The sequence below is a fragment of the Amblyomma americanum genome, chromosome 1, assembly GCF_052857255.1.
Source record: "Amblyomma americanum isolate KBUSLIRL-KWMA chromosome 1, ASM5285725v1, whole genome shotgun sequence".
Classification (NCBI taxonomy): Eukaryota; Metazoa; Arthropoda; class Arachnida; order Ixodida; family Ixodidae; genus Amblyomma; species Amblyomma americanum.
This window is the reverse complement of record NC_135497.1, coordinates 473106538-473133794: the sequence shown is the minus strand read 5'-3', so window position 1 is coordinate 473133794 and position 27257 is coordinate 473106538. Positions and strand designations below refer to the sequence as shown.

Below are 27257 nucleotides of genomic sequence, written 5' to 3'. Positions count from 1 at the left end.
ATTAGGCCATCGAATCGCGCCAGCAACGCACGCTTAAAACAATGGGCCTGGCAGAACACACCGAGTGCCGAGGAGTCGGCAGCGCCGGCAGCATCAAAACTAGCAGTGCGGCTGTTGTCATCGCTGACACACCCATGAGTAAAGGCTGGTAGCTGGGGTCAAAATTAAACTCAATGATAAAAGTCCTCATTGGACAGGTTATGCAGCTCAGCGAAAACAGATTGGTGCATTCACTAAGCGCGCACGCCGTTGGTACGTTCGCTAGTTGCTCGTGCAACATTAACTAGCCATACGTGTTTTCCTCGTCTCATATCTGTTGCAAGGCATGAACTTGGACCGAGGGTCACTTAGAGGGGCACTTAAAGTTCCTCTGCTGCCCGGAACTTTTAAATCGGGGCGCGTCAAAAATAAGATCACACGGGCACGCAAAGCGCGTAGCCGCGAAGCACCAGAAAATTGAAACTCTGCTGGCCGTCTGTTGCTCATCCAAGCATGGTTCTCTTTGGCTTTCAACATTCAAACTTCCATTCTGAACCATCCTGACTTAAATAATAAAACGCTGAATAGTCATGCACGTTGGGCAGCTTCGAAAATTCCTGCTATTTAATGGGCATTTCGTAGTAGAACGTGTATATCAAGTTATGGCTGTGTTGGCAATACTTCATTTTTAGTTCTTTTTCTCTTCTACCTTACAGGAGCTTTGTTTTCAATAAGAGTGCCGTTTTTGTGCTTACCATCCGGTGTTCTATCGTCACATGCAAATTTGAATTTCTCCTCAGTGATCTTTTAGCGCTGTGTTGCGAATACCGGGGGCACTGCGAAGGGTTGAATTTCATCATTGTGTTGACGGTGCGCAGAATTTGCGTCTGACACCCACCACTGACCATGGGCGCGTTGCACTGCACGAGAGCGGAGAGCCAACAACGGGACCCTCGGGCACGTTTCCAGCGAGGACCAATGCGAGCGTGACTGGAAATGAGCGTGACAGGAAACAGGCTGGAAACAGCCTCCTGAGGATGGCCGTGCAAGGTGCGTACTTGAATGGTTACATGAGCAAACTACAGATCTCATTTGAACATCAAATTTTTTATTTCATATTAACAATGCTATACATGGTTATAGAGTACATACAAGGAGGACGCCCAAATGGCGAACCTAAAAATAGGGCACCCTATACTCACATCAACAGATTGTAATAAACCAACCCACGCACAACAATCTGATCTGGAAAAGAAAGACAGGAAAAAATAACAAAAGAAACCTTGAATATAGTAAAATAATGTAATCCAGAATTTACAAAGAGAAGAGTGTTGTTTGCTGGCTATATATATTCCCTATTTTTGGTAATAAGAAACTGCTCTAGGAATCAAACAGCATCAGATTATTATAATTATATTTTCAGGAAACAAATTACCAGAAATATAAATTTTGATTACATCAAGAAGATGACATTCAGACATGAAGCTTCTGTGGTGGGTTCACTGATTACGCTTAGACTATGTGGTACATTGTAACGATTGCTGCCCTTGCTGCTCCTGCCAAGAGCTACTATTTTAGCGTTTTGCCAGACTAGAATTTCTCTTGGCTACCAGGATTTTCAAGAAGGCAAGGTGTCAGGATTTAATAGTGGTTTCGAACTCAGCCTTCGAAAGAACATGTAGTACGTTCGCAGAAAGTGACCATGAGAAAGAAATATCCAGAAGAATATTAATTGCCTGCAGTGTACTTGGCGGGCGTTCTCATTTGGATCAGCAGCTTAATGATCCCTCCGAAAAAAATCATTGTCTTGAAATTTGAAGCCTAACGCAGAGGCCTGAAAATAAAATCAAGATTGGTGGGCCATGAATTGTGTACGCACAGAATTAAAACAAACCTGAGCTATAGATGTTCTAGCAGAAATGAACATAATAAATTTAGTGCGGGAAGAAAAAACTATCGGTTTCTAAACGGAAAAAAATTAATTTGATGATGACGATATGTTTTAATAGCACAAGGCATGATGTCTCACAAGAGCGCGCCATGGCGTAATCAAAATTTGTCATCTCAAGGTTTGTCCAAAGACATACTTTCCAAGCAAAATCTCCTCATATAAAGGGAGTACTAGGCAGGGGGCATGTTTCTACTCGTTTTGTTAAAACAAAAATAATTTCAAAGAGAGGAAAATCTAGCAGGCGCCAGCATATAGTAAGCTCGCAAGGGAAAGATTGTGAAATTTCTTGGCATAGTGTGGCATGAAGCTGGTGCAGAACAGTGGTACCTCGATATCACTTGCGGAGGCGATTGTCCTGAATTGAAAGTAAACTAAGCGATGATGATAACGAAATCCATTGCATTCCTACTCCAGCTGTTCAGAATCAGCGCAGGTTTCATGCTTTCAAGGCAGCAAATTTTCTCAGGTCTGCCACTGAGAACCACATAAAGCACGAAGTACTTTTAGGTCAGTTCTACACAGGCAGCTCCTGAGTTTAAAACTGATTTCTGGTCCACATATTCCAACACAAACTATAATAAACTACTGCGTCGTCTTCACACAGTATCTACAGCAACAATGAAGCACTTAAACGCATGTAATTGCTCAAGTAGTATTTTTATATTTCATGGTGCACACTTCGAGTTTTAAGTTATGCTGAAAGCCAGTCGTGTGGAGTGCTTGCGCCACAAAAACTAAACTTGAACACAAAAGAAAACAGAAGCATTTTAGAATCACAAATCCCCGAAGCAGTGGTTGACAAAACAAAAGCTAAATGATTAACGCCTGACAACTGCAACAAAACACGATAACATGGAGCAAACATTTAAACTGGCCCATGTCATAGCATAAAGATGTCAAGTAAATGTGGCTGAACTAAATGTACTAGAAATGAATTCGCATGTAGGCTCATGGGGGAGCCTGCATATTGTTTTGCTGGATGAAAGGCAGAGGGAAAAATGTTTGATCGAAATGCCTAATGTGGTGCTCCAGCTCATTTGAATCAGCATGTCGTAGAATACACTTTGGATTCTGGTACAATAATATTTCAGTGCAGATAGATTTGAACTACGGACGCGCCAAAGGCACAGGCACGCTTCTAGGGCTTTTAACGGCGAAAGGAACGTAAGATTTGTGCATAAGTGCTATAAAATGACACAGTTCATAAAAGCACCACATTCAAATGAAGTAACAAGTAAATGAGAACCTTAGAAATTCTACAAACGAAGAAAAAGACGAAACCTTCCTAGATTTTCTTTAGAACTTGCAGCAAAACGCAGCTCTCTGCAAATACAGTAAGAAAGTACTTCATATGGAAATATGTTATTAGTATAACAACAGCAGCTCATAGCATTTCCAAGCTTTGTGTGCAGCCTCGGGACAATGTACCGCAGTGTGTGCTTCTGAGAAGTGAGCTTTACCATTTCTATTTCGCATTCAATACTCCTGAACTACTTGTGTGCAAGGGTTTCTTCAGAGAGTTCAAAACGAAGGTAATGTGGCCCTTTTAAAACATTAATGGCTTGTTTTATGGGGTTTAACGTCCCCGGATCCTCAGGCCACTTGTCGGTCTCGTCTCAACACACGTACGCAACTCGACTGACTTCATCAAGAAGGTAAGCGACGTATCACCGGACGATGACGAGTACATGGTTTAGTTTGACGTCAAGTAGCTTTTCACATGCGTTCCCGTTGCCCTCGCCGTACAAGTGTGTTCTGCTGCCCTTGAAGCTGACAATTGTTTACCACAAAGGACCCCCATTGACATTCCAGATCTCCGCAGGCTCTTACAGTTCTGCCTGGACAACACTTATTTCGTCTTCCAAGGCTCTTTTTACCGACAACTTCAGGGCACACCAATGGGCGCCTCTATCTCAGTGACTGTCGCGAATCTGACTATGGAATTTGTTGAGCGCAGTGCCCTTGAAACATCCCCATCACCGCCAAGAATCTTTCTTAGATATGTAGATGACTGCTTCTGCCTCATTCAGAAAGATGATTTGCTGGCCTTTTCGTCCCATTTAAATTCTATTGAAGAAGCGATTGATTTCACCGTCGAAGAAGAAATTAATGGCGCGTTGCCCTTCCTGGACGTATTGGTAAAACGAAACACTGGAAAGCTATCATTCAGCGTCTACAGGAAACCCACCCACACCGGAAGATACCTTAACTTCAAATCTGTGCACCTGGCTAATCAAAAGAAGTCTGTTGCCACAGCCTTGTGCAAACGCGCAGAACGCATATGCAGTTTTCCTGAAGATCGGGCAGTCGACTTTGGTACTGTACGGCAAGAACTCGCGCGAAACGAGTACCCAGCTGCTTTTGTGGCAGCCGCTGAAAAGCAGTTATCTTGCCCGACACGTGAAACTCCCGTGTTGTCCCCTCTGAAACGTGCCGCTGTTCCCTACACACCTGGAATAAGCGAAGCCTTGGCACGTATTCTGCGCACATTCCAAGTCCACGTTGCCCATGTCCCCACAAGGAAACTTCGGCATGCGCTGGTTAACGTCAAAGGCGTTCTCCCCAAAGAAAAGTACCCTGGCGTTGTTTACAGCGTCCCCTGCTCTGATTGTGACAGCGTCTACATCGGCGAGACTGGTGATTTTAATAGACGCCTAAAAGAACATTGTAATGACGTTAAAAACAAAAAAGTGAACTCTAATGCTATCGCCGAACACTCCGTATCAACTGGCCACGATATTGACCGGGGTAGGGCACACGTGCTGGCAACTGAAAAGAATCTGTACCGTCGCCTTCACCTCGAATCATTATTCTTTCAAACACTAATCGCACCCTCAATCGCAACACTTGAAATCTAACTCCTGTATACGCACGCTCCCTGCGCCCTCTTTTCAAACGTATTTAATCCTGATGCACTTTCTAATCCTTCTCATTGTGAACAAGGCTCCCGTACGGGAGCCGAAACGTTATTTTGTTTTTTTTTTACTTTTGGTCGGCGTCCTTCTTTTAAGTTTTTTTATGATCGTCCCCGACCAGATGAGTTTTCGTCCAACTCTCGACTTCTTCAACTCAGGCTATGACGGACGCCGTAGTGAAGGGCTCCGGAAATTTCGCCCACCTGGGGTTCTCTAACTTGCACTGACATTGCACAGTACACAAGCCTCCAGGATATCGTCTCTACCGACATTCCACTACCACGGCCGGGATCGAACCCGCGTCTTTTGAAGGTACTTTAGGTAGCATAAAATACACTTTTGCCATGTCGCATAAAATGCGATTACATCGGTTTTTCCACGTCATACGAAAATTAAAAAGCAACACAATCGGTATCTGAGGGCATTATGAGGGTAAAAAGGCTTTTGATCTTTAGTCGATTGATATGGCACTTTGAAGCTTTTAGCTGATAACTGTCATGTGTGTGTTCGAGGGCAACTGATAATCAAATTGAATGCGAAGACACTTACACAAGAGACGTTTGTCACTGGGCTGCAAGCAAAATATTTACAATTGGATGGACGCAGAAGCATGTAACTTTCACTCGATGACACCTTGCGGGGGTTTGGAAAGCAATTGCGCTTGGTCTTTAAAGCGATAATTTTTATTATGTGTGGTTCCAAGCGTTCACAAGTCTGGTCGTATCCGCTTGAAGATTACAAATGGCTTTGGATTGGTTTGAGTGTCTTGATACTAGCAACGAGTCCTCAGCTTATTGAGAAATTTGAGATTTCATCGCAACAGAACCCAAGTCATCCATGATTATACTAACAAGAAGACGTGATAAGATTGATTCTTCTGGCACTGCAGTTTCCGACTGCACTGAAAATTATGCATAGCACCAAACGCTTCAATCGGCGAGCATTAGAAAACATAATTTATTTTTAATAATAATAAAGACACACGTAATTTATAGCAAGAAAGCATCTCTCATAATATGCCGTGATATGTCGACGGTAGCAAAAATCTTTTTCTGACATCCGAACATACGGTATTTCAGATGTCACTGTGAAGACTATCTGACAAATTTTCCAGTAAGAGCTGCGTGTCTGATCCTGTAACAAATTCGTATTGTTTATTGGGTAGCACCCCATGATTCCGAAAGAATGCCTTTATGACACATGCAAGATATATTTCTAAGGTTTACCAAATACATGAAGTGATAGAAGTTGGACGATACAATCTCATGCTAGTTGCTGCCTTTATAAACCGGGACGAACCGCGCATGTTTCATCGAGAATAGCATCGTCCCACTATCGATATTAAGGCGACAGCCTTTAATGGCTCGTACTCGCGTCCGTCCGTAACATTTTGGGTCACGTGACTTTGCGATGTCACGTGATCTCTCTGCCACACTCGTGCCAGCTGCTCTTCTCTGTCGTGAAATGAATTCATGCGCGGCAAATTCAAATCAGTGAAATGAGTCGCAAACGGCTTTCGTCTTCCCGCAGTTGAGATCCCTAAGTGCCTCCCACGAGTTTATTACGATTAAACGAAATTAATAAGGTGTCTTTCAAAACCGTAATATTTTTCAGAGATGTAATCAATGTAAGGCCATCCATTCCGGTGCTCTTATTGTGCTCCATATCTGCAACAATCCTGTTCAGCTCTCGTTCGGTTAATATAGTAAGAAAGCTGAAAACTGCACCATGGCTGTTGAGGAGGGCGCTGCGCTGTTGAGAGGAAAAATAATAATTGAACTTATCAAGCAAACATGCAGAAGGGCTGCCAAAATTTCATTCCATTATGTGGCAAACGGAACTGCGCAGATTGACCCGGAGCTCATTGACAATTGAGCAAGTATTACGTGTACTATGCGAGTCACGAAACTGATTGGCGTAATCGCGACTTTTGGAAGAAGCAATCGAAGAGTTTAGTTTGCGCGGAATGTTGCATATAGTGGTTTTTTGATGCTTCTGGATACCTAAAAAAGATGATATAAATAGCATACAGCTCATCCGTCGTATGGAGTTGTGAACAGTAACGCTCAACGACCATCAGGCGGAATGTCTTAAAGAAGACGTTCCAATAACAAGACTGTAATGAAACGCTTCGCAAGTTGTGCTTGCATAATAATATATTATCGTCTATCCTGCGAGTTTGCAATAGCACATTACTCTTAAACAAGCATTAGAGTCTCTAGGGCCGGTGTAAGAAAGAGAATACGTATTTTATAAAAAAAAAAGCCATGGGGCTTTAGCGCAATGTCAAGTTGGAAGTACTGCAGTAGAGAAATAGCAATGCATTTCACACTATTAACACCATTCAACATCATCTTTGATATTTAATTATGAGTTTTTATTACGCAATTTCTTATTCTCACAGGCGGGGGCCTATTGGTTTACATTCTTTTTCTGGCTGCCCCACCATACTTTTTGTCTTGCAAAATTAAATATTTCGTAAAGTTGGCACCATTTTCAGCATACAAGGTGTAACATTCGCCTACGGCTCTTAGAATATAAGGCGCAAGTTTTCGGTGCAATGACGCTTGCTTGCAAGCACTGTAAAGTACATCATGGCGAGCAGGAAATGTTAGCTTTTCATGTTTTTCTTAAAAAAAAAATGTGCTCGCAACCCTGCCGGTGGTCTCTCTCCACACGCTGCCTGATACCTCGCGTCCAGTATCCTTAAAAGTGATCTCTTGATTTAACTAATGATCTTCCTTAAAGGTTTGCCCGCTCCACCTGGCATAATTACTGGATGCTGGCGATTCGTCGGGTAGAGACGATAATGGGTTAGAAAACAGTTTCACTCAACTAAAACTTCGATATGAAGGTGCCAAAGGTAGCAGTGCTAGAGAACTGAGTACTGAAGCCTATAAGAACATTATTATTTACACTTAAGAGTATCTGCGTCGCTTTGACACTTTCCGGAACTGGGAGGAAGATTTCGCAGTGGCTTAAGCGTTAGGAATAAGTGTCCCTTGTCGTCGCTAGTGAAATGTTTTTCGGGCAGGGAAAGGATCCGAGACGCTTTTGGTTAAAGGTCATGAATAGAGATTTGTTTGAGGAAACACGGGTATTTATAAACCAGATAACTTAAACAATTAGAAGATAAAAAGGCAAGAATAGCTAAAATACAAGTTCAAATACATAAAACACGGCAGAAGGCGCCCCACTAGACACACACCTGAAATAAGAACACACTGTAGAATACATTGTTAAGTGGGTCACAGTATTCCCAATCTTCTGATGGGCCCGCCATGTTGAAACACAATTTCCATGGGATCCTTCTTCTTGTCAACATATATATCTGGTAATAAAATTGCTTCGACAGCTTGTACAGGGCTGTCCACTTCTAGCTGGGACGCGCGAGTTGCATGGCTTCGCTCTTCAGAGGGTCAGTATGTCCTTTGCAGGTGTGCATAAAAGCGAATCGGGCGACCGGGAGATGCTTCAGCTGTATATCTCTCTACGCCCGGTCCTCTTTGCTTCGGTATGTGGCCGTCCTGGACGCAATGGCAATCTGAAAAGCGCAGGCGCACCTCTCGCGTCTTCAAGGTAGGAGTGGACGACGACCCTGTGCATTGAGCCAGCCGTAAAGACAACAGTAATTTTCTTCCACCGATGCAACTAGCAATTAGCAAGCAGTTGGAAGTTAATGAGGAGAATTTCAGAGGAAAGAAGTGTATATAGTTCGAGCTGTTTCTCGTGGCGTCTCGCTTTACTTCTACGCGTAAATAATTCGGTCATGGATCACGCAGGTGGCGGCGACGCACCACCATCTTTCAATGCCGCCCTGCTCATTTCAATGCTAGGCCGAGGCCGCGGGCGAGGTTGGGCCATAAGCGACGCAGGACCTCTCGCTCTGGGATCGTCGCAGCCGCGCCAGGGCCACCGGCTCTCTGCGCATGCTTCTTCTGCTCTGTCATTACAACAGGTAACCAAAACATCCGTCTTTACTGACTACTACGAAAGTAGATGCCAGAGGGCGAGTCTATTTCCCGATCAGTAGCCTAAGTGCCGGTTTTTCTTTCATATACATATGAAGCTGACCAATAGAAAACTTTGGAGAGTAGAAAAGGAAGAAAATACTTTACTTATTCCAGACTGAATATACGGCGGAAGCCTGACTCTCTTAATTGTCTATCAGCAGTGTTAATATGTCAAACTAAAGGATCCTTTCTCTAAATTAGGCTCGATCTCCTTGCACATAAAAACGTTGCCCTGCGGCTATTACCTAATGGAACATAGCCACTTGAAATAATTCAGGGGCAGTTATATACTGAAGTAAATCAGAACAGTTAAGTTGTTCTGTTTAGTGGAGGGTTTACATCAGGATGATATGAGCGCAGATAGTACAGGCCAGGATTAACAAGTGATAATGGGAGAGGATTTTACTGTGAGGAAGATGTAGTCGAACTATCCATTGTAGTGTGAGCACATCCGCTGGCCCGGTCTACGAAGACCAGGCTCACTGGCCGAGCGGTGGTCATGAACTCTGTTAATTGATGCGGACGCGGGTATTGGTAACTTTGGATTATATGACGCTGAACAGCCAATAAGAAAACTTAATAAGAAGTCCGCATACTTAAAAAAGCACGTAAGACAACCGCAGAAACCGAAACTGGCATAGTGTCACGACACGTCATGTACGTAGCTTCAAAGCGCAAGCGAAAAGGGCATGTCCGCACTGACTCAAATTGCCTCCTCTCTACGTCATGGGTGTCCTCGGCGCTTTCGCCAACTAAATTCGCCAATTAAGTCCGCTGGACGGAAGACACGTTTACTTCCGGGTCTCCTGTTTGCGAAAGAGAGTATTCTTGACCCATAAGTTATTTCTCTCTGCGAACTCAGCTAACATGTCAACCCTGATATTTCTAGAGCCTTAGCCACGGTCACCCACTGTCTGGTCTTCTTGCCTTTCTTGGCACTGGTCACCCATTAATACAACGTATAATAATTTACTCTGCTTATCGCCAATTTCACGTCTTCAAGGAAGCTTTCGACAATCTGGCGACCATGGCTGCATGTAGTCGCGTTAGCCTGTACTACCTTCCAATTCTACCTCCTATTCATCTTAATTACGATAACTGCCGCCCTCTCGTTAAAACTGTAGAGTTGCTCTTTGCTGAAAGCTATATCCTGATTAATCAGCAAACCCACACCTTATTGTCCTCAATCCGCAAATCCATGAATACATAGTACGTGCTCGGCCTTTAGCATTGTATACGTTACACCTATCCTGCTAACCTCACCAAGGCAACCAATTTAACACCAGCTAATTCCTGGAAGAGCATGGCTATACTGGCGTAATTGGACAAGGTTCTGGCGTTAAATGTTGTCATGTTCGGTTTCCAACGGTAGTCTGCCTGGAGCCAGAGATTCTTAACACTCTCCACTGCGTCACAGTTGTGACCTCCGTTTGGTCAGACCACCAGGTTGATCGAAATTACAGGCAGCACTCCACCTTGCCGTCCTTCATGTATACCCTGACTGCTCCCCATTAGGCCCCATCAAATCAAGCCTGGTCCTTGCACACTTAGGTGTAAACGTTGACGTTATTCAAATATGCATGTGTGTGACACAACATATAAGGCGGCCGCAAGATGCACAGGCCAGCCGCAATTAGAGAATAATGGGCCGTGGTTTTCTGTCCGGAAGACATAATTAGTCTGATAGTGACAGCAGTTCAGCGACTTGCGCGACCCGGTGTATAAATGCGAAGCTGACTGTCCAAGCTCTGGTCAAGAACTCTTATTATACGCGAACACAGGTATTTGTAACTTTGCAGCACATGAAACTAAATGGCCAATAGGGATAGCTAACTAAGAACTACGCATGCACAACAGAACTCAAAATAGAACCGAAGTCTTGAAAAAAATTTTTGAAACGTAAATCAAGGCTAATAAACTGTTTGTCAGTGATATCATTCAAAACAGAAAAATTGAACTGCATAGAACAGCATTCAGTATGCAACGATCACAGATACACATCCTGTAGAAGATTGAAATGGGCGAGTAAAAAAGGAAAACATAGGCACTATACCGTGACTAGGGCACAAAGCAAGCAAACAAACAGGCAAATACTAAGAAAATGAGAGCAAGTCATGAAATGTGCTTTTAAATCTTTGAAAGAGATATTCTGAAGAGATTTTTTATCGTCTTGTAAGTGATTTAGTATCTAAGTAGTTGATTATGTAGTGTCTGCATGCCATATTTTGTTTCATATGCATTTAATTTCTAGTCTTCGTTATGAGGAGTGTTATGAGTCTTACTGTTTTCTTCCAAGTTTGATAGGCGTTGCACAAGAGGAGCTTTCTTTTTTAATTCTTATTTGAAGGTACTACACAGCCTGTAGTCATAAGTCGGTATCATTAGCATAACGTTGTACTTATTGAACAGTTTGAGAGTGTGATAATGATTATTCATATTTTACGCAGCTCGGAGAAACTTTTTCTGTATTACATGAAGCTTTTATATATCTTCTATGGCAGTACATCGCCATACTATGTGGCAACAGTTTAGTCGGGAGAGGAAAAGCGTATTTTATATTAATACCATGACTACGCGGTACTACATTGCAATGCCGGTATAGTGAACCTACTATACATGACAGTTTTGTTGCTATGTAATTAGTATGGGCGTGTAAAGAAAGATTTTGTTGGAAAATGACACGCTGTGTTTTAAATGATGGTTCTATTTCGATAGGTTTGAATGTAATTAACTAGTGTGAGTTTGCGTGATTTTCGCGTTCCCTCGGAACAGGATGCACTTTCTATTAGAGTCATTGATTCTTAAAAAAAGTTATTTTTTGTCTAGCCTTCAAGCGCAGCCATTATTAAATTCGAGGTGTCACATGGGTTTTATGAGTTGTTTCCTGTTAATGTGCGAATTCTGAATTTAGCTATGAAAGCGATATTAGTGATATCTTTGATGTACGTACAGAGTGAATGAAAAGGGTAACGGAATGCTACCCAGAGTAACGCCTCTGGAATTCTGTTGTGAATACAATAGGTAGTAGTAGTAGTAGTAGTAGTATTTAATTTGGCCAAATAATACAGTATGCCCTCGAGATGAGGCAAAATAAGGAAGACGAAGTAAGCCTCTTAACGAGGCCTACACTCTGAATCATACATCGGACATGGTGGCCGAATGGACCAAGAGAAACAAAAGCACACACTTTCAAAACAATGAACAAACGTTATCGCAAAAGAAATAGCGAACACTGATAAACGAGCCAAGTACCCATCAAGTCGAAATACTTGGCAAGGATGTTGCAGGCAAGATTTTATCAAACTTCCCGCCTTGCCACGAAAACCATACCGTTCCATTTTCTCAAGTAATATCAATATTTTAAATAACCCAAAGCTTTTGTAAGATAAAAATATTCCGAGTACCAGTTTACCTTGTTTTACGACATCATAATATGTTCGTTTTGTTCAAGGAGAGTGAACTCTGTGCTAGGACATTTCCGTATTGAGATTCAGTTAATAAGCTGTGCTTTTTCTGAATTTTATTAAACTGTCTCATCAGTACTTCCTCAAATGCTTTAGAGACGACGGGTAGTATCGATATTGATCTGTAATTCACCTCTTCGATTTTATCCGTTTTCTTGTGTACAGCAGGGACACGCACATTTTGCAGTTTTGTAAGGAAAAACACCTACACCTATGCACGAATTAAAAATATATCTTATGACTGGGGTAAGAAGGTCAGCAACGTACTCCAATCAATCAATCAATCATTTCATTTCCTTTGAAAAGGAGGAATACGGGACTAAAAGCTCGTACAGCTTGACAAGGTCTCTACCGTTTGCAAGTTGGCATGACAGCAAGATGATGGCCAGTCATGCACAAGAAATAAAAAAGTATCACAAAACAACGGGTAATACAGAGTGAAACAAGACGGCAAACAATCAGGCAAAAAAGATAATACAAGTAACTAACACACATAGGCAACAGTGGTGAATAAAATAGGAGAATAAAAAGGCTTGGTCTAGTCTAGCAACTAAATAATTTTACAAAAACGTTTAATGCGAGATTTTGGTTTCTGGAGGGATCAAAATTTTGTCGCTCTAATAAGTTTAACAGCGAAGGTAATGTAAAAGATAAAGATTGCTCATCATAGGAGGTTCTCGGGGTGGGTGCAAACCACATTTCTTTATGTCGGGTCTGAAGAATATTTGTATTTACAAAACTTTTGTAGCGCAACATCAACCTGTAATTATAAAAACAGAACACAGGAAGTATTTCATATTTAGAAAAAAGCTTTTTCAGGTAAAAAATCTTTCACCCAAAATCCATCAATGTATCTAGTACTTCTGTTCCTTAATTCTAATATTACTGCGTTTGCTTCATTCTAACAAAATCAAGGAGAATAGAGTGTTCTTTTGCTCAGCACGTTCGGTACTTGATTGTTCATGCTAGTCATCATCATCATCAGCCCTATTACACCCACTGCAGGGCAAAGGCCTCTCCCATGTCTCTCCAATTAACCCTATCCTTTGCCAGCTGCAACCACCCTTTGCCTGCAAACTTCTTAATCTCATCCGCCCATCTAACCTTCTGCCGCCCCCTGCTACGCTTACTTTCTCTTGGAACCCACTCCGTTACCCTTAAAGACCAGCGGTTATCTTGCCTTCGCATTACATGCCCTGCCCAAGCCCATTTCTTTCTCTTGATTTCGACTAGGATGTCATTAACCCGTGTTTGTTCCCTCACCCACTCTGCCCGCTTCCGATCTCTTAACGTTACACCTATCATTTTTCTTTCCATGGCTCGCTGCGTTGTCCTTAACTTAAGCTGAACTCTTTTCGTTAGCCTCCACGTTTCTGCCCCGTAGGTGAGTACCGGTAAGATTATGCTGTTGTACACTTTCCTCTTGAGGGAAATTGGTAAACTGCCACTCATGATCTGCGAGAATTTGCCATATGCGCTCCACCCCATTCTTATCCTTCTAGTTATCTCCCTCTCATGATCCGGATCAGCTGTCACTACCTGCCCTAAGTAGACGTATTCCGGCACCATTTCTAGGCTCTCGCTGCCAATTGTGAACTGTTGTTCCCTTGCTAGGCTGTTGAACATTACCTTGGTTTTCTGCATGTTAATTTTTAGACCCATCGATCTGCTCTGCCTGTCTAACTCGTTGATCATGATTTGCAGTTCACCGTTCACCTCCTGAGTGACTCAGCAAGGCAATGTCATCAGCAAATCTCAGATTATTTAGGTATTCTCCATTTATTCTTATTCCCAACTCTTCCCAATTCAGGCCTCGAAATACCTCCTGCAAACCTGCGGTGAACAGCATTGGCGAGATCGTGTCTCCTTGCCTGACGCCCTTCCTTATTGGAATTTTATTGCTGACTTTATGGAGGACTATAGTAGCTGTGCAGTTGCTATATATATCTTCCAGTATTTTGACATAAGGCTCTTCTACCCCCTGATTACGCAATGCCTGTATGACTGCTGAGGTTTCCACTGAGTCGAATGCTTTCTCGTAATCAATGAAAGCTATATATAGAGGTTGGTTATATTCTGCGCATTTCTCTATCACCTGATTGATAGTGTGAATATGATCTATTGTAGAATATCCTTTACGAAAGCCTGCCTGATCATTTGGTTGATTAAAGTCTAACGTTGCCCTGACTCTATTAGCGATCACCTTAGTAAATACTTTGTAGGCAACGGATAGTAAGCTGATCGGCCTGTAATTTTTCAAGTCCTTGGCGTCTCCCTTCTTATGAATTAAGATAATGTTTGCATTCTTCCAAGCTTCTGGTACAGTCGAGGTCATAAGGCATTGCGTATACAGGGTGGCTAGTTTCTCTAGCACGATGTCTCCTCCATCCTTCAACAGATCTGCTGTTACCTGATCCTCCCCAGCTGCTTTTCCCCTTTTCATTGCTTCTAAGGCTTTCTTTACTTCATCTTTCGTAACTGGCGGGATGACGTATTGCTGTGCACTGCTGTCTTTCTCATTAGCGCTCTGATTACATTGGCTACTGTACAGGTCTGTGTAGAACTCTTCGGCTACGTTAACTATCTTATCCATATTGCTAATGACATTGCCCTGCTTGTCTCTTAATGCATACATCTGGTTTTTACCTATGCCTAGTTTCCTCTTCACTGTTTTTAGGCTACCTCCGTTCTTTATAGCATGCTCAATTCTCTCCATATTAAACTTCCTTATGTCGGCTACCTTGCGCTTATTTATTAACTTTGATAGCTCCGTTAGTTCTATTCTATCGGTAGTGTTAGATGCCTTCATGTTTTGACGCTTCTTAATCAGATCTTTCGTCACCTGAGATAGCTTCCCGGTATCTTTTCGAACTGTCCTACCGCCTACTTCTACTACGCATTCCGTAATTATTGATGTCAGGTTATCGTGCATTGAATGAACATCAAGATCATCTTCCTCAGTTAAAGCCGAGTATCTGTTTTGCAGCGCTATCCTAAACTCCTGTGCTTTCCCTCTTACGGCTAACTCGTTAATGGTCTTCTTCTTCGCTAGCTTCTTCCGTTCCCTCTTCAAGACTAAGCTAATTCTAGACCTTACAATTCTATGGTCGCTGCAACGCACCCTTCCGAGGACGGCCACATCCTTAATGATGCCAGGTTTAGTGCATAGTATGAAGTCGATTTCATTTTTAATCTCACCATTGGGGCTCTTCCAGGTCCACTTCCTGTTTTCTCGTTTGCGGAAGAAGGTATTCATGATCCGTAAATTATTTCTATCCGCGAATTCGACTAATAACTCTCCCCTGCTATTTCTAGAGCCTATCCCATAGTCACCTACCGCGTGGTCGTCAGCCTGCTTCTTGCCCACCTTCGCATTGAAGTCACCCATCAGTACAGTGTACTGCGATTTTACTTTATTCATTGCTGATTCTACGTCCTCATAGAAGCTTTCAACGGCCTGGTCATCATGGCTGGATGTGGGTGCGTAGGCCTGCACCACTTTCAGCTTGTACCTCCTATTCAGCCTAATTACTATAGCTGCTACCCTCTCGTTAATACTGTAGAACTCCTCTACGTTGCCAGCTATATCCTTATTAATGAGGAAACCCACACCTAGTTCTCGTCTATCCTCTAACCCGCAATAGCACAGTATGTGTCCGTCCTTTAGTACTGTATACGCCTCACCTGTCCTCCTAACTTCGCTAAGCCCTATCACATCCCATTTAATTCCCGCTAGTTCCTCGAACAGCACTGCTAGGCTAGCCTCACTAGCTAAAGTTCTAGCGTTAAACGTTGCCAGGTTCAGATTCCAATGGCGGCCTGTCCGGAGCCAGAGATTCTTAGCACCCTCCGCTGCGTCACAGGTCTGACCGCCGCCGTGGTCAGTTGCTCTGCAGCCGCTGGGGACTGAGGGCCGAGGGTTAATTGGTTTGATCATAGAAGGTTGTGGCCAAGTACTAGACCAGGGTGGCCAAATCCTGTTCTGGTGAGAGAGTGCGTTGTCGGTTCTGGTCACCGAGATAAGGCCGCACTCCAGGCCTGGTTATGCAATTCCATCGACACGCGGTTTTTTTTTTTAACCCGGTGGAGAATTGCGCGGCACCAGGATTTGAACCCCTGTCCTCCTGCACGCGAGGCGGATGTTCTACCTCTACAAAATACTTATTAAATTCTTCATGTAATCGCTCTGCGGCCAATTCTACATCTTTTGTCTGTTGTTTATGAACGTTGCTTCGCCGACTGTTGTAATTTATCAGGAAGTTGCTTGATCCACACGAGATCATAGAAACTTGATGGCGAAGCAAAAATGCTTGTGTAGTATTCATGCTTTGCCCTTCAAAGATCCTAATTAATACGATTGCTGTATGTTTTGAAGTCTCTTATGTGCATTGGGTCTTTAGTCTTGATGAATTGGCGAAATAAGAAGCTTTTCTGCCTTATTCTTGTGCTGAGTTCAAGTGTAAGCCATGGCTTACGAATATTTTTGTTTTTCTCTTAACGTGCACTGCTGGGGAACTCGCTTCATATATTAGTCCCAGAATGCCTAGAAACTCGCCTTGGCGATGATTCTATGCTCATTTTCAAACACGCTATTTTAGAATTTTCCTCAGTTTTATCACAAAGTACAGAAATATTCCACTTTGCTAAATATTGTACAATTACTGTTTGTTAGGGTTCTTTGTTGCGTACGTGTGCATTTGAGCAGAAAAATGTAGGGAGGTGGTCGGGGATATCTGAAGAGAATGCTCCTCATTTAATATCGGCTTCGGAGATATTGGTCACAAATAAATCAATAAGAGAGCTCGAAAGACAATGCAAACTCATCAAAAAGCATGTCTAAATGCGATATTTTCGTATTTGATGATTTAAAAATGACTTCACTAAGGTGCTTGTGGGTTTACTGCGAGGTATGGAGACATGTGTTCATGTGACAAATAAATAATTTATTCTTGAATTTCTTCTTGACTTTATCTGGGTTTCGGATTCATGAGCCGAAAGATATCTGTTGCGAGTCACTGACAACATTGAAAAGCGGCTGCAGCGGTGCCGCCCATGCTGCTAAGAGCAGTGGTGGGCACGGCTGAGACAGTCGCCAAGACTCCTAGATTCGACTGAGTAAACAGAGTACTTCCTTTTAAACGGCCCAGTGCTCCAGGTGATGCCGCAGTATGCTCACAACGTGTTTGCAGTGAAGCTCGTTAAAACTGAGCCTAAATGTGTTAGAAATGTTTTAACAGTTTAAAGCTTACTTGCAGAAGAAGGCATTCTATTGACTCACTCACCAGGGGAGCTGATAATGCCCTGCACAAATTTGACGCGTTGCTCATTTTCCGATCAACCAAGCTTTACAAGGGAGCGCCTTAACGACCAATAACTTTCGAGCTCTCGAAATGACTCCACCGCGTTTAAAGGGGTAAAGACAAAGCATCACACGCAAACAAAGAACCGTTACGTCAAGGTTTTTCCTGAGGTGTCTACAGCCGAGACCAAGACTTCCGGTAGAAAATATTCTGTAATTATTATTTCACGCTCCTATTTGCTGTTATCAACTAAATTTATAGTTACTTGTCCATAGTCCTCTTCCAAGCGACATGAACTGAGACCCAAAAATATTTTGTCTGTGCTGTTTTAAATGGAAGGAGAGGTTTACGAATTCTAAGCAAGAACTTTTAAATTAAAGTGTTTGGATGCACTCGATGCTTCTGTGTACTGTTTGTGGTGCCATTATGTTTTATCTTACGGCTGGCTATACGTCAATTCCAGCCCCGAGATTCGGCTCGCTCCACTCGGACGGTGAGACGGGGGCGCGTCTGCTCGAGGCAGCTATTGCCGGTTACTTGAGCGTTGAACTGCGCATTTTGCACGTTTTACCGTGGAACCCATTTTGAGGGACCTCTTGGGCACAAGGCTTTTTATTCCTTTCTTCTTTCATTTACTGTGAGAGACATGGCATTCCGGCACACTCGAGACGCTGGTCTTGTATGCTGCCGAACAGTGGAGCTTCAGTCGCAGCAGTTGGAATGATGCCGTGCCCGCCTGCTATGCTCCCTGCTTTCAATCGTCGCTAGGTCGTGACAAACAAGGTGAAGTCTGGAATAACAATCACGTGGCTGGAATGAACGTGCCGGCGGTGACTGCAGTTGAAGACCTTTACTATTGAAGCCTATGCTGGACACACTCGACATTATAGCAACGGAATAATTCGCGCGGACAGGATATGTGACTGGGCGAGACATTCAACTACCGCCTGATAAAATAAGCCTCATTTGCCTCGTCGCCAGGGTATTCTGAGTCCGGGGACGGCTCTGGCAAGCTAATACGAGGCTCTCAAGATGAGTAATGCAGAACGTTTTATGAGATGGTGACACTGTTGTTTAGAACTTTAAAGCAGTTGACACTGAAAAGACAGCTAAGAGGTTTTTTTAAGTTTAGCGGGGTAATGCGTCCCAATCCAACTCAGGATATGAAGGACACGATAGGGAAGGAGTCAAAAAATGTCGACCACCTGGGGTTCTTTAACGTGCACAGGTATCGCACAGTACACGGTCGTCTAGAATTTCGCCTCCATCGAAAATCTACGGCCGCGACCGGGATCGAATCGAACCCGCATCTTTGGCGTCAGCAGCCGAGCGAGATAAGTACCGCGCCATCGCTTCGGCTTAGAATTAAGTACACAAACAAAATAGAAGAAACAAGACAATCCGAGAAATAATCTACACTAAAAAAGTCTTAATGATGATTTTACATACCGAACCTGCGCGAGCAGTAGGGAATCTTTGAACTTTCGGAGGAACTTCAGATGACTGGAGAATTTTTTTTTAAACCAAAGATAAACTAGTCACTTGGTGTAAGAAAGCTTGTCCAGGCGCCTTGTTGGTTTTTGCCTGAAAGGCAGAATACTCTTTTAAAAACTGACAAAAATGGCACTTTCTGCAAAGGCGTGACTCGCCATTACCCGTGTCTATTTCTTCATCGGCGAATACAAAACCTGAGCTTCAGGTTAGAATCGGAGGGTGGTAAGAGTCAAGGTGCCTTTTTTTTTAATAGCCGCCGCACTCTGTTATCTAAGGTGTTCTTAGGGGAGTAGCCCAAGTCGGAAGAGAAGCTGCAGAGTGCAGATATGAAGATGAATATTTTTTTCTGGCGCAAGTGTGCCTGTAGGGAGGCGCGCCATGTCACAAGGTGTTTTTCAACTACTTAAGAATGAGTCAGAAAACCTTTTATGAAGTAGCTGACTTAAAACAAGCCGAGCAGCATGCAAGGGGAAGGCTTATACCCTTTGTATCTCCGGCGGGTAATTGAGGAACTGTGCGATCGAACACCGCACCTCCCGCATGCTGGACCGACATTCAAACGATTAGACCACCTCTGCCGTAGGGTGCCTTTGGTGCGCATCACAAGTCAGCTGGACCCATGCACTCGCCCCTTGACTGCGCATGGTGTCTATTTTACTATGCTAGTTTTACAAGCGAGAAAAAGCGAAATCATGAAGGAATAGCTGTATGATATGCAGGAGGCAGTTCCGCATTGTTTGCTTTAAGCCAGAACCGTGTCTCTTATATTTCGGAGCTATAGAATAAGTATATGCACGGCATGGTTGTTCACAAAAAGTAGAGGGTGTGTCTGATTGCAATAAAGGTAATCTGCACTCTTTTGCGAATTATTACAGTCCAGAAACTTGACTCTCGATCTACAAAAGCTATGTGTCGCATTTTACGATCTCCAAGTTTCTCTCATTATGCAAGTCTCGCTGTGGAGTAAGAATTGTGTGGTAGCATTGACAACTACTTTCGGCCGTCGCACCCTTTCTGACTATAATTCTAGCTAGAGGCTAGCTATAATAGTAACTGAATGAACTCACGCGATGGACAGCGCTGCGATTTAAGCACTTACGTCACGGCGCCCAGCACCGTGCACGTTCAATATTATAGGCACCATTCTGATGCTCTTTTATGTCAGCTATCCAAGCAAAGACAAACGCAAGGATTTTTGTGCATGCGATGAAGAATTGTTGAAAAAGTCGTATTTAGACCAGTGAGCGGCCGCCAGTTCTCCCCCATCTTGAAGCAAAACTTTAAGGCGTGCAGCACAAAATCCTGAAGGTTAATTGATGCGAAAAGTCCAATAAATAATTCTGGGAATAAGTGACCCACTCCCGCACAACTATCAACTCCAAACTGTTGGTCATAAATAAATTCCTGTGTTCTGTAACCATACAGCGCCTTTTGTGAAAAGTGTCGAGTGTGTACGCCACATTTTCACAAATTTATATAAACCTTATTCGTACAAAAACCAAACAGAAACCAAAATTATTTTCATGATGTGCGAGAAGCCATTTTGGGGGAAAACAATCTTTGGAGTATTTTTATATGGTCACTCAGGACAAGATTATTAAAATGTTTCCCTCGTAAATTTCGGAAGTTCCTCAATAAATGCCTTTGCTGCCACTTGTCTGGCGCCGAATAGACTGAAGGAACTCACGCGATGGACAGCGCGGCAATGCAAGCACTGCCGTGACGGTGGCCTGGGTTCGAAGTTGAAACTGCATTCACCGCCTCTCTGCTTCAATCAGCGGGACTCTCGTATTATGTTCCCGGAAAGAGATGTAAACTCACCCCTAACATAAGCTACTTGAATGCTCCCGGCAGCCTTCACGGACAGTTAGCAGCCGAAACGAAAACTACCGCCTGCCGGACGTTGAAGGCATCTATTAGCCGCAGCTACCGTCGCTTCTTTTGCGTTTGCAGTAGTGTTAAAATGGATAAACTTCCCATCCCCACAACAAAGTTCTCACAAGCAACTCCTATCTGCACTTCAGCGACCTCAAATACATAGAGCTTGCTATGCTTTTGAGAGCTGAGGCTGCCAGTCTGGCAGGATAGGCCGAGCGCCGAGGAGTGGGTGGCTTCGGCAGCAAGCCAAGCTACCAGTGTGGCAGTTGCCAGTTCCGAGCCACCGTCATGACTGATTAGTAGAGAGTGGTGCTGAGGGAATATTTCAAATGTGTAATAATAGTCCCCGTAGAACACGTTATGCAGCCCAGCATCTTTTGATTGGCACGTTGCCGAGGCCAACACTCCGATCAGTGCTACTTGGCTAACTTGGCTCGTCCAAAATTACTAGCCATACGTGCTTTATTCGTCGCAAATCTGTGCCAAGGCATGAACTTGGTTCCAGGAGCTCTTAGAGGGGTTCTTTAAGTTCCTCTTCTGCTTCGAACTTGTCAGTCGAAACGCATCTAAAGTGTGATAACGCCCGCACGCACAGCGCCTTGCCGAGAAGCACCAAACCATCCCAACTCATCTGGCCGCTTGTTGCGCTGCCGAGCATAGCTTTATTTGGCTTCCAACGTTCATGTTGCCTTTTTCCATCTTCCATGTGCGACAAAACTGTGCGACAAAAAGGCACCAGCATTTGAAAACCAATAATAAAATTTAACATTAAAGCGCGTAATCTTCATGCGCGCTCGTCAGCTTCACAAATGCGCGCTGTTTTCCGGGAACATTATTATCGCACTTTTACTTGCGAGATATGGCTGTAGGAGCGATACCTGTATTTTGGTTCTTGATTTTTTGAAACTTAGAAGAGCTTTGTTTTGTGTAAGCATTACCTTTCTTATGTTCAGGAGCTGACGAGCATCGATGCAAGCCAACATCAATTTCTCCTCAGTTTTCTCTTACCGCTGTGTCGTGGGTACCGGAGGCATTGGGAAAAGCTGCCTTTTCGCCAAAGTCTTGCTTGCGCGCAGAATTTGCCTCAGTCATCCTGCATTCATGATGTGCGCGTTGCGGTGCAGGACAGACGCCACTCTGCAACGGGAACCTCGAGCGTCGTTCCAGAGAGATCCCACACGAGCAAGAGCCACGAAAGGCCGCGACATCAGGCGCAAGTACCTCAGCATTCCCTGGTGAAGGCTGCAAACAGCATCGTGCGACCGGCTATCCAAGGTGCGCACTTAGACAACCTGATGAGGAAACAGCAGTTATAATTCGAACATGAACTTTTATTTCATCTTTACACCACAGTACATGAATATAAAATATATAAGCAGCAGGAGGGCCAAACGTCGAAACTGCTAATTTGGCGTCCTCTACCTACATATAATTCATAAGAAAGGAGACGTTTTAATCCATAATCATAATGCATAATGAAACATAATCTTAATCCCATAAGAAAGTAGACGCCAAGGACTTCAAAACTTTCAGACCTGACTGCTTACTGTGCGTTGCCTCAAGGTATTTACTAAGGTAATCGCAAATATAATCATGACAACCTTAATCTTCAACCCACCAAATGATCAGGCAAGCTTTCTTAAATGATACTCGACAATAGACAATATCCATACCATCAATGAGGTGATAGAGAAAAGCGCAGAATATAAAGAACCCCTGCAAGAAAGCGTTTGCCTCGGAGGAAACCTCAGCTGTCGTGCCTCCATTGCGGAATCAAAGTGTGGAACAGCCTTATGAGAAAATACCGGAAGATAGCTATAAGGAGTGCGTAGCTTCCTTATTCCTTCATAAAGTCAGGAAAAAATTCCAAAAACAAACACTATCACGCAGGAGGCACGATCACTCGAATGCTACTCAACGCCTGTTTATAGTGTCACGTGGTGGTGACGTTGAAGAACACAGTAGCAATACTGTGAAAGACAAAACTAACTTTTATTGGGCGAACCTGTGCCCACAAAAGAGGCTACACTTACAGCACAACGGTAGCGGCGAGCACGGTCGGCGATCGTCGAAAATCTGATCCGCGGGTCAAGCGCGTCGGCTGTTATATAGCAGTCGTCGAATGTTCCAGACTAATCGTTGGGACCCGCGTGCCTTCCACAAAGTTCCACACCATTCGCGTCAGGCGATGAAATCAGATAACATTAAGTTCGTCTACAACAGACAGAGAATAGAAGCATCGATGACTTGCCAAAAACTTCGGATAGATGCAGGCGTGTCCCGCGCTGTGCGATAACACTTGTTAGGCGGCGAAACGTGGTCGCCCGATAAAGATAAATGCTTGTGTCATTACCCCTCCTCTTGAAAAGCATCGACCGGATGCTGCAAACAAACGAAATAAAGAAATGCCCTCGTAGCAAAGAAAACAACAAAAGTAAGGAAGTTCGTCAGCGTCCGTAAAAGGGTTTAAGGCGCACCACGTGGACCACTTCAGATCGTGCGCGGCGCCGCTGTGAATTCGAAATACCGTCTGGCACGACCTCATAGTCCAGTGAGCCAATACGTCGAATGACCTTGTAAGCTCCGAAATAGCGTCGCAATAGTTTCTCACTGAGTCCTCGTCGGCGTATCGGGGTCCATACCCAAACACGGTCGCCGGGCTGGTACTCGACGAAGCGTCGTCGCAGGTTGTAGTGTCGGCTGTCGGTACGCTGCTGGTCCTGGATCCGTAGGCAGGCGAGCTGTCGAGCTTCTTCGGCGCTGGAGATAGATAGCGACGTCAAGATTTTCCTCGCAAGAGTGGCAGATCGGGCTAGTTGGTGATTTTCCATAATGCGATACAGCGCGAATAAAGACGGGGACGAAGCGAGACAAGACACCACAGACACCACAGACACCACCGCAGCGCTGTGGTGTCTTGTCTCGCTTCGTCCCCGTCTTTATTCGCGCTGTATCGCATTATGGAAGATTTTCCTCGTCAGTGACGTGCGGCCGCATGGCGTCGAGCGTCGTCGTCCGGTTCCTGCCGTAAACCAGCTTAAATGGCGTGATCTGTATTGTTTCTTGCACCGCCGTGTTGTAAGCGAATGTTACTTACGGCAGGACCGCATCCCATGTGTTGTGCTCGACGTCGACGTACATTGCTAGCATGTCGGCGAGGGTCTTGTTCAGGCGCTCCGTGAGACCATTCGTCTGCGGATGGTAGGAAGTTGTCCTCCTGTGACTTGTCTGGCTGTATTGCAGAATGGCTTGCGTGAGCTCTGCTGTAAAAGCCGTTCCTCTGTCGGTGATGAGGACTTCTGGAGCACCATGTCGCAGGAGGATGTTCTCGACGAAAAATTTCGCCACTTCGGCTGCTCTGCCTTTCGGCAGAGCTTTAGTTTCAGCGAAGCGAGTGAGATAGTCCGTCGCCATGACGATCGACTTATTTCCGGAAGTTGATGTCGGAAACGGTCCCAACAAGTACATCCCGATCTGCTGAAAAGGTCGGTAAGGAGGATTGATCGGCTGTAGCAATCCCGCTGGCCTGGTCGGTAGTGTCTTGCGTCGCTGACAGTCTCGGCATGTCTTGACGTAACGGGCGACATCGGCGGTTAGGTGCGGCCAATAATATCTTTCTTGTATCTTTGATAGCGTCCGGGAGAAACCGAGGTGCCCAGCGGTCGGATCGTCATGTAGGGCGTGCAGTACTTCTGGACGCAGCGCCGACGGAACAAGAAGATAGTTGGCGCGGACTGGTGAGAAGTTCTTCACGAGTAGGTTGTTTTGAAGCGTGAACGAAGACAATCCACGCTTAAATTCCCTAGGGACAACGTCGGTGTGCCCTTCCAAATAATCGAATAGGGCTTCTAGCTCCGTGTCTCCTCGTTGCTGTTCGGCAATGTCTTCCGCGCTTATTATTCCAAGGTAGGCGTCGTCATCCTCGTCATCTTGCGGCGGCGGATCAATGGGGGCGCGTGATAGGCAATCGGCATCTGAGTGTTTTCTTTCGGACTTGTAGGTTACAGTGATGTCGTATTCTTGTAGTCTGAGGCTCCACCGTGCCAGCCGTCCTGAAGGGTCCTTTAAGTTAGCTAGCCAACACAATGCGTGATGGTCGCTGACCACTTTGAATGGCCTGCCATATAGGTAAGGGCGAAATATCGCTGTTGCCCAAACGATGGCGAGGCATTCCTTTTCAGTTGTAGAAAAATTGCCTTCCGCTTTTGATAACGACCGGCTAGCGTAAGCTATCACGTGTTCATGCCCATCTTTTCTCTGGACTAGGACGGCACCGAGGCCTAGGCTACTGGTGTCAGTGTGGATTTCGGTATCGGCGTGCTCGTCGAAGTGCGCAAGTACGGGCGGCGACTGCATGCATTGTTTGAGTTCTTGAAATGCGCCAGCCTGCGGCGTTTCCCACTTGAACTCGAAGTCACATTTAGTAAGCTGTGTCAGCGGCTCAGCGATGCGTGAAAAGTCCTTGACAAATCGCCTGTAGTAGGCACACATGCCAAGAAATCTACGCACTGCCTTCTTGTCGATGGGCCGCGGGAACTGCGCGATGGAAGCTGTCTTCTGTGGGTCAGGGTGGACTCGAGACTTGCTGATGATGTGGCCTAGGAACAGAAGCTCATCGTAAGCGAAGCGGCACTTTTCTGGCTTCAGAGTGAGCCCTGATGACTTGATGGCCTCTAGTACTGTGGCAAGTCGCCTAAGGTGATCGTCGAAATTTGCGGCGAAGACAATGACGTCATCTAAGTAAACGAGACAGGTCTGCCACTTCAATCCTGCTAAAACCGTGTCCATCACGCGCTGGAACGTTGCAGGCGCCGAGCTCAGTCCAAATGGCATAACCTTGAACTCGTAGAGGCCGTCTGGGGTGATGAAGGCGGTCATTTCGCGATCTTTTTTGTCGACTTCTATTTGCCAATAGCCAGACTTGAGGTCCATCGACGAGAAGTATTTTGCGTTGCAGAGCCGATCCAATGCGTCGTCTATCCGTGGGAGGGGGTATACGTCCTTCTTCGTGATCTTGTTCAGACGACGATAATCGACGCAGAAACAGAGGGTTCCGTCCATTTTCTTCACCAGGACAACAGGGGATGTCTACGGGCTCTTCGATGGCTGGATGATGTCGTCGCGCAGCATTTCGTCGACTTGTTCTCTTATTGCTTCACGTTCTCGTGGCGAAATTCGGTGAGGGCTCTGGCGGAGTGGTCGAGCGCACTCCTCGGTGATTATGCGATGCTTGGCGACTGGTGTTTGTCGAATCCTCGATGACGTCGAAAAGCAGCCTTTTTATCGTCGGAGCAGACTTCTGAGCTGCTGTTGCTTAATCACGAGGACACTTGGATTAATGTTGTAGTCTGGTTCGGGAACCATGGTCGTCGGGGTAGATGCGGCGGAATCCGAGAGGACAAACGCATTACTGGTTTCCAGAATTTTCTCGATGTATGCGATCGTCGTGCCCTTGTTGATGTGCTTGAACTCCTGGCTGAAGTTTGTCAGCAACACTTCAGTTTTCCCTCCATGCAGTCGAGCGATCCCTCTTGCGACGCAAATTTCACGGTCTAGCAGTAGACGTTGCTCGCCTTCGATGACACCTTCTACGTCAGCGGGTATTTCGGTGCCGACCGAAATAACTATCCTGGAGCGAGGCGGGATGCTCACTTGATCTTCGAGCACACTCAAGGCGTGGTGACTACGAGTGCTCTCCGGCGGTATTGCTTTATCTTCCGACAGCGTTATTGACTTCGACTTCAGGTCGATGATTGCGCCGTGTTGGTTCAGGAAGAAAATATGAGAATGACGTCTCGTGAACACTGTTGGAGGATAACGAAGGTGGCAGGGTAAGTGCGGTCATGAATGGTTATTCTTGCCATGCAGATTCCAGTCGGCGTGATGAGGTGTCCTCCAGCGGTCCGAATTTGAGGGCCTTCCCATGCGGTCTTAACTTTCCTCAACTGGGCGGCGATGTGTCCACTCATTACGGAGTAATCAGCCCCTGTGTCCACTAAGGCGCTAACTGCGTGGCCGTCGAGAAGCACGTCGAGGTCGGTGGTTCCTTGTCTGGCGTTGCAGTTAGGTCTTGGCGCTGGATCACGGCTGCGTCGTGTTGAAGTGAAGTTGGAACGTCGCGTCGTCAAATCGCCTTTCGTCGGTGTATTTTGGCTTCCTGACTTCGTCGGGACGGCGGCGTGTCGTTATTATGTCGTCGAGGTGGTCTCTGCGTCGTCTTCGTCGGCGGGGGAGGATCTTCGTCAGTTCGACGAACAGCAACC

At 44.9% G+C, this 27257-nt stretch overlaps 1 protein-coding gene across 1 annotated transcript in view; it reads left to right on the top strand.

Annotated features, from left to right (window-relative positions):
* LOC144126326 (uncharacterized) overlaps window positions 1–27257 on the top strand; it is a 96192-nt gene that overhangs the window by 5479 nt on the left and 63456 nt on the right. Inside the window, exons 2-4 of the mRNA XM_077660405.1 lie at window positions 858–1029; window positions 8628–8803; window positions 22119–22269. Of these exons, the coding sequence (XP_077516531.1) occupies window positions 858–1029; window positions 8628–8803; window positions 22119–22269 (499 nt within the window). The remainder of the gene's footprint in view (window positions 1–857; window positions 1030–8627; window positions 8804–22118; window positions 22270–27257) is intronic.